Genomic DNA, 12,096 nt, shown 5'->3' with positions numbered 1-12,096 from the left:
AACATTCTGATGCTTTTTTTAGGATGATAAAGAACCCCTTTTATGTTTCAGGATAGTTTTAAGGCTGTAGGCAGTGTCCACCGCCACCCAGCTAGCTGGTCAGAGGGAAGTGGTTGGGAAAATGGATGCCTGATCAGTGTCATACCAAAGTCATGACATCACTTCTGTCATGATGTGGAAGTACCATCATCCCATCAGGCGATGCTCTAGCTTTTCCTGGAGGCTTGGGAGAATGCCAGAGCTATTCTGGCAGTGTGATGATGTCACTTCTGTGTCACACTAGAACTGACATCACTGCATTGCTGGTTACATCACAAGATTGCGAGCAAGCGCCCCCCCCTCTCCCTCGTACGTCTCCTGCCAGTTCTAGGTAGGGTGATTTTAGCATGCAGTTGTCGTAGCTTTTATTTTTTTGTAGCTCACTGGTATGACTTTATCAATGTTGTTGTTTATGCAGTTTTCAATGGAATAGCCTTTTAAAAATTATAATAAGCCAATCCGGAGGCCTTGGGAGAGGCCAGACGGCAGGATATAAATAAATAGATGAGGTTTTTGAAGCAATATATCTCACATTATCTGGAGCAAAGTGTTCTCAAGCAAATGCTTGTTCCAGCTCCTGTTCTTCTCATGTCCCTAGTCTGTTCAAACTCTTAAGTGCAGAATTTTTCATCCTAAACTACCAAATAAGTGCATTTTTAACATGCTGATTTGATGGGCAAAAGTGGGGATTTCTGTGTTTTTGAGAAATTTAGCATCCAGAAACACTATGGATGAAAAATATAGCAATGAAATGTGTTTGGTCATGTGAACATTTGTAGGTCATGGCTGAATCTATTTTTGCACAAGAGATATGAAAAATCTAGTAATTTCCTATTAATGTATTGTTGCTTTTCTGCTAATTTTGGTACATTGTTGTTTACATTGTTAAAATGAGATTCTGAGCTTCATAATGAGGTACCTGTTGTACATAGAATGCTTCTCATTCTGTGGCAACAAGAAAGACTATGTTTTTAATGGTAAATGTGACTAAACAACTTTTTAGAGGGGTGTGGCTATGCCCCCCCCCCCCGTGAAAGTATCTTTAAAAAGTTTCAGTTCTTGATACATTTCAAAGTGTGTAGTACCTCCACGAAATTTCAGCAAAATCAGCTATTGTGATGCAACCCCCATGTGCCACATTTTATTGATTTGACATGGAATATCATATAATAGGATGGTAAAACCCAGGCCTTAGTTTGGTTGCATGTTTATTCAGTGCCTTTTGTGTCGCTCAAGAGGTATTGATTTCTGTTTCCATTTCTTTTTTCTGTTTTTCAGTTCTTTGTTTCAGCTCCATATTTCACTTCTGATGCCATTTCATATTACAAAATTTTCAGTGACAAGAATGGTTATAAACATATCCATTATGTCAAAGATTCTGTGGTATGTCAAGCAAAGAATCAACATTCATGCCTGTACTTCAGCCCATGTGCCTAAAATACAATATCTGTCTTATCGCCTTTAAATTTGTTGATTTTATAGGAAAATGCAGTACCAATCACTAGCGGATCATGGGAAGCCATATACATTTACAAAGTGACCGACGATGCAGTGTGAGTATTTGAAAAAGCATGCTGTGTTATTTGTGTTGCTTGTCAATACAATTTACATTCGATGTACCAGAGATTCTTCTGTTATAACAGAACCCCATTTTCAAAGATCAGGAAACAAAGGATCTTTCCAGATGACGATCATATGGATCTCCTTTAATAACAAATGACCTGGAAGGGCCTTGATGTTAAATGACAATTTAGCTATGCAGATGCACAATCTATACATTGCCTTAATATTCTCTTACATTTTTTCGTATGCCATGTTGAATCCCTGGTGACCTCATCAGATGTTTGAGTTACAGTGCTATGACCAAAAGGAAGCTATCATGCACTGCTCACAGTATGAGAAGACAAAACTCACTAGTAAAGGCAATACTGATAGGCAAAATTGAAGGCAGCAGGACAATAGGAAGACCCAACTTTTACCCAAATGGGTTATTGATTATCTAATTAGGGAAATTAGCTTAGCAAGAGGCAGGTAACTGGGATCTCCACCTACATACACCAGAATCGTTCCCTTTGGAACCAGTCAGATGTTCAACTGATTGTGTTTTTATTGAAAAATAATAAAAGGGCAAAAAAGAGACACAAGCACACTTTAAATCTTACAAGCAAGTTAAGAAAAAACCAAGAGAGGAGCAGGGTAGATAGTGATTTTGGATGGGCTATATTTAACAGTCTTGGAGAGTCAGGTCACAGAGAGAGAAGTGACCAGCACTTCAAAGAAGATGTCACATGCTAGTGGGGGTGTGAGATTGATGTCAAGAACACACACACACAAACTGTTTGTATTTATAGGGAAAATGAACCCTAAGGCGCTATGACAGGTTTGCCCCCAAAACAATAGCTTGATGTGCTTACCGGAATTTTCTGAAAGATTTGGACAGAGCCAAATGGCTCTCCTGCAGGGAGATCAAAGAATCAGCTTGATAACTCTCCCAGGGCTGTTAATATGCATCAATGTCCCCCAGAAGTACAGGATGGGTGACACTTCCAGGTGTTATGGATATGCTAACAAGAGTATATCCACAAAAGGGGAAGCAGGATCCCCTGATGAAAGAGGTTCATTCAAAGCGGGGTGTAGTTTTCCTGAGAAATACTGTCAAGCCATATTGTATGACATAATGAATTGTGTTCCAGATTCTTTTCAAGCAATGAATTTGAAGGTTATCCAGGAAGAAGGAATATTTATAAGTAAGTTGCTATCAAGCTCTACGTAATGCTGTTTGGGGTGTTTTCAACCTGAGATGATGCCTGATAGCTATGAAGCATATGTAGATCGTTTCCATTAGTAATTGTGGAAAAGTTACCTTTATCCTGGGTTACTGTCAAAGTTTCCCCTTACCTTACATTTTCTTACCTCTTCACTCATATATTTGGATAAGCTATTGCCTGTGACCTTTGTCCCTTTCAGCTTCACCCCCTCAGCTATCCAAAGGTCTCCTTCTCTCTCAAACAACTCTGCTTTTGTTCACTGCTGCCCTTTAACCCTTCCTTTTTTTTTCACACATGTTCGTAGCAGCTAAATTCGCGATTGCCCTGGTTTGGAAGCAACAAACTCCTCCTTCGAGACAGGCATGGTGGCTGAAATTGTGGGATTATTTTGTCTTAGATAAGCTCACCTATGATTTGGATTCTCGTTGCTCCTCCCAAACCGCTTCCCTAGACTTTTTGTGCAAATGGCGTCCCTTTATTGATAAAGTCTCGAAGGACAGCAGGAACCCTAATGACTCATACCATGCTATTTTGATGTCATGTCAACTAATGTTGTAATTAGCCTTTAATAGCTAACGTTGTATGTTTCCATTTCCCTATTTTATATTGGTACATGCTACACATCTGTTGATGTCTCATCACTATTGTACCTTGAACTTTATATTAATAAAGCTTTTCAAAAATTTTTAAAAAAACCCCTTCCTTTCAAAACATCAATGTTACGTCACCTCTCTCGCTTTCTTCAGACCTCTACGGAAAACCAAGCCTTTGTCAAAATTCCCTTTCCCTACTTAACCAAGACTAATCAAGAGCAGAAGGAATGATAGCATGCCCTTCCTCTGTTTATCTTCACTTCCCTCCTATCCCTTTTCTCCCTTGTATTATTTTTCAGATTGTAAATTCCTTAGGATTCAGACTTGTGTCATTGTACTCCTTGCACATTTATGGTGCTGCATTTGTTAATTAATTGATTGTATAGGAGCCATATAGAAGTGTGATCCAGGTGGGTAGCCATGTTGGTCTGAAGCAACAGAACAAAATTAGAGTCCAGTGGCACTTTTAAGAGCAACAAAGTTTTATTCAAGGTATGAACTTTCTTGTTCATGCACACTTCTTCAGATACAATGAAATGGAAGAAAACCATTCAAACTTATAGACAGAGGCTAAACAGCAAATTAGCATATAGTGTGATGAAGATATTTTAAGATATGCAGAGACAAAACAGGAATAACAAGTGTATAGTGTCAGCAGTTTTATGGATTTAATTGAGGAACAACAGTGAAGCAATAAAGATGTTAAAACAGGAGATAAATGTGTAAGGGAATCCCTTCTAATGGTGGAAAGTTAACTGAGACTCCCTTGCAACATTTCATTTGTCTCCTCTCAAGCATGAAGGTAACAGCATTTTTTTTTTCTTTTGTTAGGATGGGGGTGCAGTAGCATGTAGAGAAACATGTAGAAGTACATACATGCTGGCAGCCTATTACTGGGCTAATTCCCACTGAGTAACTACCATCCCATTTTCCATATAGAAATAGTAAAAGAAGAAAGAGAGGGAAATCAAGTTTTCTTCATCTACTGATGAAAAAACCCACAAAGCAGCAGCAAAACAGACCAGTCCAGAGCTGAGTGGATGCCAAGATGAGCATACTAAACACTTTATCTGGGATTTTTATTTATCTGGGATTTATATCCCGCCCTTCCCACCGAGTGGCTCAGGGCGGCTTACAACATATATAAAACTAACATAAAAATATAAAATTACACTTTAAAATTAACATTTCATAATATATAATTAAAATCAAACATTTGTTATAACTATACATCATTAAAACAGACAGCGGTCGTGGAGCTACACTCTATTCAGCTTCAGATACAAATTCAGTATACAGTATACAGTATTCAGTAGTCGGTATACAGGGCCATTAGTTGTGGGCCAGCCGGAAGAGGACTGTCTTACAGGCCCTGCGGAATTGGGTGAGATCCCGCAGGGCCCTTACCTCCTCCGGCAGCTGGTTCCACCAAAATGGAGCCATTACAGAGAAGGCCCGGTCCCTTGTGATCTTCAAGCGGGCTTCCTTTGGCCCGGGGACAACCAAAAGATTTTGAGATCCCGATCTCAGTGCTCTCTGGGGAACATGCGGGGAGAGACGGTCCCTCAGGTAGGCAGGTCCTAGACCATATAGGGCCTTGGCTATCACACTCATATGCATATTTGGAACTACCTTATACTAGCTCCGTATTTTTCTTAACATGTTGTTAGTTTTTTTAAATAGACAAAAATGCAAATATTTGAATACATAAATAAATAGGAAAGTCAGTGTTGATTATAATTGTGTAAGAGTTGTATTGGAATTCCAGTGGATGCTGGGAAATTCTAGATTGGGATCAAAAACAATTAACCATTTTGTCTTCTTTTTAATTCTTTTTATAGAATTAACCTTCAAACAAATCCTCCAACCAAGCAATGCATTACTTGTAATTTAAGAAAAGAAAGATGCCAGTATTATGCAGCAAGGTTCAGTTACAATGCCAACTATTATGCTTTACTCTGTTATGGTAAGTCAAATATATGGCCAAACAGAATCACAGTTGCCCTTTCATATACATTATTCATGATGGTTTGTATCCAACCAACCGAGAGCATTGTGAAGCTTGTGGACCAGGAATGTCCTACCTACTGCCTTCCATGGCAGCCTATTGAATTATTTGAAATGCTAGTTCTGGGGGTCAAGAGAACCTCACAAACAGGATATGAAGGGAGTGGGGGTCTGAGGCAGGAGAAGGAGATCAGTGAAAAGTACACCCTTTTCTCCATCGGTCGACAGAAAATGATACTGAGATACAAACCAGTGTTTCTGTTTCAAAGTACCTTTATAATGAATTAATCACTCATTCGTTAAAGAAAGTCATAGCAAGGAGATTGGTCATTTAATTAGAATCTAAGGCAGTGTTTAAAATGAGAGCACTTATCGTCTTAGATTACACATTTGAAACATCAGTAATGGTAAACTGTAACCCTCCAGAGCAGCTGTTTTCTCCAGGGGAACTAATCTTGGAAGTAGGCAACCCTAGCTCTGACACAGAGACCCACAGAGCAACACTATAGTCTGCTGCTTTAGGCACAGTATAAGGTGCCAAGAGCACAAGCTTGTGTCCAGATTCCATGCAGATTCCACACAGGACCCTGTGTGCATTAAGGGACTGTTGAATGTGGGCTTCCCACAAGTTTTGTGCTTCTGGCATAACTTCTTACTTTGCAGAATCCTGTCTCTCCCTGTAGTCTCAATCAAGGTTCCCTCTAAGCTGCAGAGTCTTGTGAGCAAAAATTCTACTTTGCGAGCTACTTGTATTAAAGTTGTGAGCTACTGGCATCAAAGTTGTGAGCTACTGCATAAATTAATTTGCTCTGGGGTCCTCCTTTCTGAGCTAAGACAAAAATGTGTGAGCTGGAGGCTAAAAATCTGTGAGCTAACTCGCGCTAACTCAATTTAGAGGAAACACTGGTCTCAATGATTTTGGGTGGCAGACAACAACAACAATTTTATCACTACAGTCCGAGACCAGCAAGAATAGTATATAAAATGATATGTTACACTAATCATAGAATAAATTTTGGTGTTAAAAATTCAGAGTCATAGTTCTCATAAAAGGTGGCAGACAATTTATAACAACCAAACAGTAGGAACATTTCTCTACAGTCGTTCTGTTGATTACCCCAAAGATTTTTGTTTGTTTTTTTTAATCATGGGAAATTTAGAACAGAACTCTGAAAGGTTATAACGAAAAGTTTGAATTCATTATGCAGTTGATTAAAATGTATTATAATTCTGCTTCTAAGCAGGAGACAAGCCGAAGCATAAATTACAAATACAAAATAAGGCAAATGGTCATTAGTTACCTTAATGAGTAGCTCTTGGAGACTATTATGTTGACCCCTAAATATATAAAATTTCATGGGTTCAGCAAACCAAGAGCACTGCACAGAAGGTTTCTGTATCATATGAGTTTCAGATATGAGATTAAAAGAAGAAACAGATTGGGTTTTATGTTAACAATCTATTTTACAAGTCTCACGTTTATGAGTTACCATTAGAGAAACAAGCATAACAAATGACTTCACAAATAAGTCCCTGAAGATTTATATCTAAACGTTTCACAGCTTCAGCCCTGAGGCCCTGTTTTGGGTGCCCCCACCTTTAGAAATTAGGCAGGAGACCACCCTAGAGAGAGTGTCTGGAACTCTCTTCCAGGCAGGACTTTTTTTGTAGCAGGAACTGCTTTGAATATTAAGCCATGGTCCCTGATGTAGCCAATCCCCTGGAGCTTGCAGTAGGGCCTGTACTAAGAGCCCTGTAAGCTCTTGGAGGATTGGCTACGTCAGGGGTGTGTGGCCTAATATGCAAAGGAGCTCCTGCTACAAAAAAAGTCCTGCTTCCAGGAGACACTTATCTGTCCCCTTCTGTTGCTGTATTCCACTAGCAAATGAAGGGGTTTTTTTTCTTCTTTTTTCTGTCATTCCTTCAAGAATCCCTCCCTCCCACGCTATGTTTTAAATTGTGGTTTTTAATGTTTTTCTATTTGTATTTTAGCTTGGTTTGAATTATTTTAATGGTGTTTTTTGTTTGGTTTAGTGGACCTTAAGACATGTTTTTATTATTTTTAGTTTGTTAACTGCTTGGTGGCCATGGCGAGGGCAGAAAGGTTGGGTACGCAATACTCCAGACCTCAAAAGTTCCTTTGATACAAAAGCAAATGCACACATTAGGCATAAATATTTACAGATTTATGGATTAGAAGGAGACAAAATAAAGTGCAAAAAAAAGGCAGAGACATTGCCATTATTGTAGCTATCTGCATTTGAATAGGAACGTGCCGGTGAGAAACTCTACCTACTGGTTATTTCCTGTCATTAATAATGCTGGATGATCTGTGTTGGATGTTCAAGCGTGCAAATAAATAAGAGCCCTCAGCTAAAGCAAAGAAGCAGATCTAACAGAATGACAACACCTGTCAATCATCCTGGTCCTGGATGTTATCGTACAGGAAATACACCTACCTTGAGAAATGCATCACGACAACTTCTCCAGATCCTGTTGCACACGGTTAATTCTGGGATCACGTTATATAACTGTTAAGTGGGGATCACTTCATCTGTGAGAGTGAAACGTGGTCTCTAATAGATAAAGGTCACATTTCTGACTTAATCCATGGACGGTAGGCTACGGAGTGCATAATCTATTAGTCTATAAAAGCCTTCTGTGTTGTATACTTTACCTTAAAGCATGGTTTAGAGTTGCAGCTTGTGAAGAGGAAACAAACTTCAGTTTGCCCAGACACAGCACCTGCATTCGGTCATCTCAACAATCTGGAATTTGACTAGAGGGTTCTTGTATCAGCAGGGCTGGCCCCAGACTATCCAGCATCCTAGGCGAGGCTAACTTCTGGCGCACTCCCCCCCTGCACTGATAATGTCACCAAGTCACATCCGGGCGGGGGGGGGTGCCCAATTTGGCACCCCCAGAAGGCCTAGTTTGCCTAGAGGCAGAGCTGGCCCAGAGTATCAGGAAGCTTTCAATTGCACTCTACATGTGATGGACTAAGGCAGGAGCGAGAAAGCATGAATGAGAACAAGCTGCATTTGTTCTGTTCATGAACAAGCAGAGGTTCATTGTGACATTTGAATGTGACTGTATTTAAGATGCTCTTTCTTTCTATTACAAGCTTAAATCTATCTCAGGGACATAAGAAGAGCCCTGCTGGATGAGACCAGTGGTCCATCTAGTCCAACATCCTGTCTCACACAGTGGCCACCCAGTTCCTTTGGACAGCCAACAACAGGGCATAGGGGCCGAGGCCTTTCCATGAGGTTGCTTCCTGGCTCTGGGATTAGAGAATGAGGACCTCTGAATGTGGAGGTTCCCCTCAGTCACCATGACTAGTAGTCATTGATAGACTTGCCCTTCATGAATCTATCTAATCCCTTTTGAAATCTGTTTATTCCATCGCTACATCCTTGGGTTCTTTGCTTCCTGTCATTTAACCAATTTTGAATCCATAAGAGAAAACACTCCCTTGTCTCATGACTGCTAAGTTTACTCAGGAGTTTTTGGCGAGGTACCTTGTTAAATGACTGGGGAAGGCAATGGCAAACCACCACGTAAAAGTCTGCCAAGAAAATGTTATTATGTGACATTACCCCATGGGTCAGTAATGACTCAGTACTTGCAAAGGGGACTATCTTTACCTTTTTACCTTGTTAAAAGCCTTTTGGAAGTACAGGTATATAATGTCTACTAGGTCACCATTGTCTACATGCTTGTTCACTTTCTCAAAGTCCAAAACGTTGGTGAGGCAGGACTTCCCTTTGCAGAAACCATGCTGATTTTCCCTCAGCAAGCTTTGGCCCTCTGTGTGCCTAACAATTCTGTCGTTGATTACAGTTTCTACGAATTTGTCTGGAATAGAACTCTTCATAGGGTTCCTGAGAAGAACCATTCATTCCATTTAAGTCTGTAATGTGGATACTTGCCCAATAGAATGCAAGCCAAAAGAATTGCAGAAAAGAAGGGAGACATCATAGAACAGTTGTGGGGGAAGGATATGGTTCTTGGCAACAACCTGTACTGGAAGGAGATCTTGGATTTGTCCAAAGCTGATGTTAATAGTGACTGAGAAAACAGACTAGACAAAGGCTGTGAGTCTATACAATAATTGTTAGGGTTGCACACTCCATGATGTAGTCATCCCTAGATATCTAGACAGACAAGAATCCAAGCAACTCTGATCCTATTTAATTTGGGGCCTTTTCCCATTCCTTTTGCCTTCCACCAGTGAGATGGGGCTGTTAATAATTACCATGATACCAAACCACTACACTAAATTTTATAGGACAGGCTCGGGGCTTTGGGGACCTAGGAGAGAGAAGGAAATAAATTTTGTCAAATATGCTGACATGTATGGTATTATTCTAACATGCCACCCTTCTGAGCATATTCCATGGACTAAAACTTAGGCAGGTGAGCACAATTGCCTGATAAAAGAATACATATACTAAACAACAAAGCACAAGTCATTTTAAGTTGCAATAGTATTTCTCACAGTTATGCTTTAAACATAAATTTCTCTTCTTGAATCACTATTTCAGGTCCTGGAATCCCCATTTCTACTCTTTACGATGGCAGATATGATAGAGGTATTTTTTACTGTGTACATTTGTGTTCCTTGTTGATAGTCTGAGGTTGAAATCCAATGCATGCTTGCTTTGGAGTGTGTCCCGAGTCAACTGTAAAGTCCAAGTAAACCTACATAAAATTGGGCTGTAAACCTTCTAAAATAAAAACATCTGAATATTTCAGTCATAAATAGTCCTGCTTGTGTCTGTGGTTTAAATTTCATTTTATTTCCATTCCAATGTACATTTATTTAGACTTTTAAAAACAGAAACACAGATTTTTAAAAAATTATGAAATAAATCCCTACATTATGCACTCCGTTTCCCATTGTTAACTGCTTTTCAATAGTTTTGCAGTAATCAGCATTCTAATACACAATTACTATATTAAATCTCTTTCATGTAGCCAGTTTTACAAATATTCCAAGAATTCTATTAGTGGCTGCCAATCCAACATACTTCTTTTGTCTTCCATACTAACAGTGAAGTCCTGCGTATTGTTAGTCCAGTTTAAGTCTGATGAAGTCAGTAGACAAACTGGTTTAACTGTGCATAGTTAACATACTCCCAGAAAGCAAACCACTTATTGCCAACAGACCCTATATGATCGGGGGCCTGTCTATCTTTGGGACCACCTTTCTCCGCATGTTCCCCAGAGAGCACTGCATTCAGGGACGCAATATCTATTACCCATTCCTGGACCAAGGGAGGCCAGGCTGTGCTCTTCACAAACCAGGGCCTTTTCAGTGGCAGCACCTGAAATGTGGAACGCGCTCCCGGAGGCCATAAGGGCCCTGTGGGACCTCTCTCAATTCCACAGGGCCTGCAAAACTGAATTATTTCGACAGGCCTTTGGTACCTAAACTGGGAGAGGACTGCCACCCTACACTACTGAGAAACTGTGACCACTACAGGCTCACTGTTAGTAAAGGACGATCCCGCCTAGGTTATTGCTTAACAGCACTGTAAAATGCTTTTTAAAATGTTTTAATATGTTTTAATTGTATTTATTGTTTGAAGTTATTGAACTGATTGTTAGCTGCCCTGAGCCCGCTTGTGGAGGGGGCGGGATAGAAATTTAAGGAAATAAATATCAGCTATTTCCTGTTCTTTTTTTTAAAAAAAAGCTGGAAATGTTTGAAACACAGGTTTTAGTCCCCTTTGGTGTTCCATTACTCATAGAACCAGGAAGTGGTTTTCCATTATGTAGCTGTAGCAGGGAAACCCAAAACAACTCAACTGTCACTGCAATCTAGCGACAACGATTTTGATGTATACTTTGTTATTCATATGCCTGCACATTTGGCCCTGGATTCATTTAAATATGTGTAACGGAAAGTGATTAAATATTACACAGAATATTTTAAGTGATCCATAGTACATGCCAAGTTACACCTTCTAACAGTGAATTTAGAACGTGTACCCTCAGACCAGTTTCTCACTAGCATTGCAATCAGTTTCTCACCAGTTGTTCCACAGGTGCATTTTGATGCAGGGCTCCCTCCAGTTCCCCTCATGGCTTTGAGATGCTGTCTTTTAAGGATTAAGAAACCGCAAGGGAAACTGGAGGGAGCCATGTATCAAAATGCGCCCATGGAGCAACTGGTAGGAAATCAGTTGCTTGTGTCGGAGGGGTAGAGGGTGGGGGGGCAGAAGCCTGGGGGTGGAGCAATGCTAGCCATAAATCAGTATCACTCTCCTCCTTAAACTGATTATTCTGTGGAATCTCTACCTTTCCGATTGTTAATCAGTTGTTAATCTCTTTAAAGCCCTGACCTGGGTAGCCCAGGCAAGCCCAATTTCATCAGAGTCTGATCTTGGAAGCTAAGTAAGGTCAGCTCTGGCTAGTATTTGGATAGAAGACCTCCAAGAAATACCAAAATCATGATGTGAAGACAGGCAGTGGCAAACCACCTTGGAATGTCTCTTGACTTGAAACCCCATAAGTCAGCTGTGACTTGATAGCAACAATAGCAACAAATCCCTTTAAAAAACGTCAGTAGTTAAGCGTTTTCTACATCCCAATTCCACCACACACCTTTTTTGCTATTTAAGTCCTGGTAGATCCTATTGCAGGGGACAGTAACTTTTTATATGTATTGCTGGAGAGAGCCA

At 40.1% G+C, this 12,096-nt stretch overlaps 1 protein-coding gene across 2 annotated transcripts in view; it reads left to right on the top strand.

Moving 5' to 3' along the window:
- The window catches only part of FAP (fibroblast activation protein alpha), a 95,904-nt gene that overhangs the window by 49,099 nt on the left and 34,709 nt on the right, over nt 1-12,096 (top strand). For both annotated transcript variants that reach the window (XM_060257265.1, XM_060257266.1), the window contains exons 13-17: nt 1,318-1,422; nt 1,522-1,592; nt 2,733-2,786; nt 5,242-5,366; nt 9,955-10,002. In XM_060257265.1, the coding sequence (XP_060113248.1) occupies nt 1,318-1,422; nt 1,522-1,592; nt 2,733-2,786; nt 5,242-5,366; nt 9,955-10,002 (403 nt within the window). The remainder of the gene's footprint in view (nt 1-1,317; nt 1,423-1,521; nt 1,593-2,732; nt 2,787-5,241; nt 5,367-9,954; nt 10,003-12,096) is intronic.

Source organism: Heteronotia binoei, chromosome 16 (assembly GCF_032191835.1).
Source record: "Heteronotia binoei isolate CCM8104 ecotype False Entrance Well chromosome 16, APGP_CSIRO_Hbin_v1, whole genome shotgun sequence".
In the NCBI taxonomy this organism is placed as follows: domain Eukaryota; kingdom Metazoa; phylum Chordata; class Lepidosauria; order Squamata; family Gekkonidae; genus Heteronotia; species Heteronotia binoei.
This window is presented reverse-complemented; position numbering and strand designations above follow the sequence as displayed.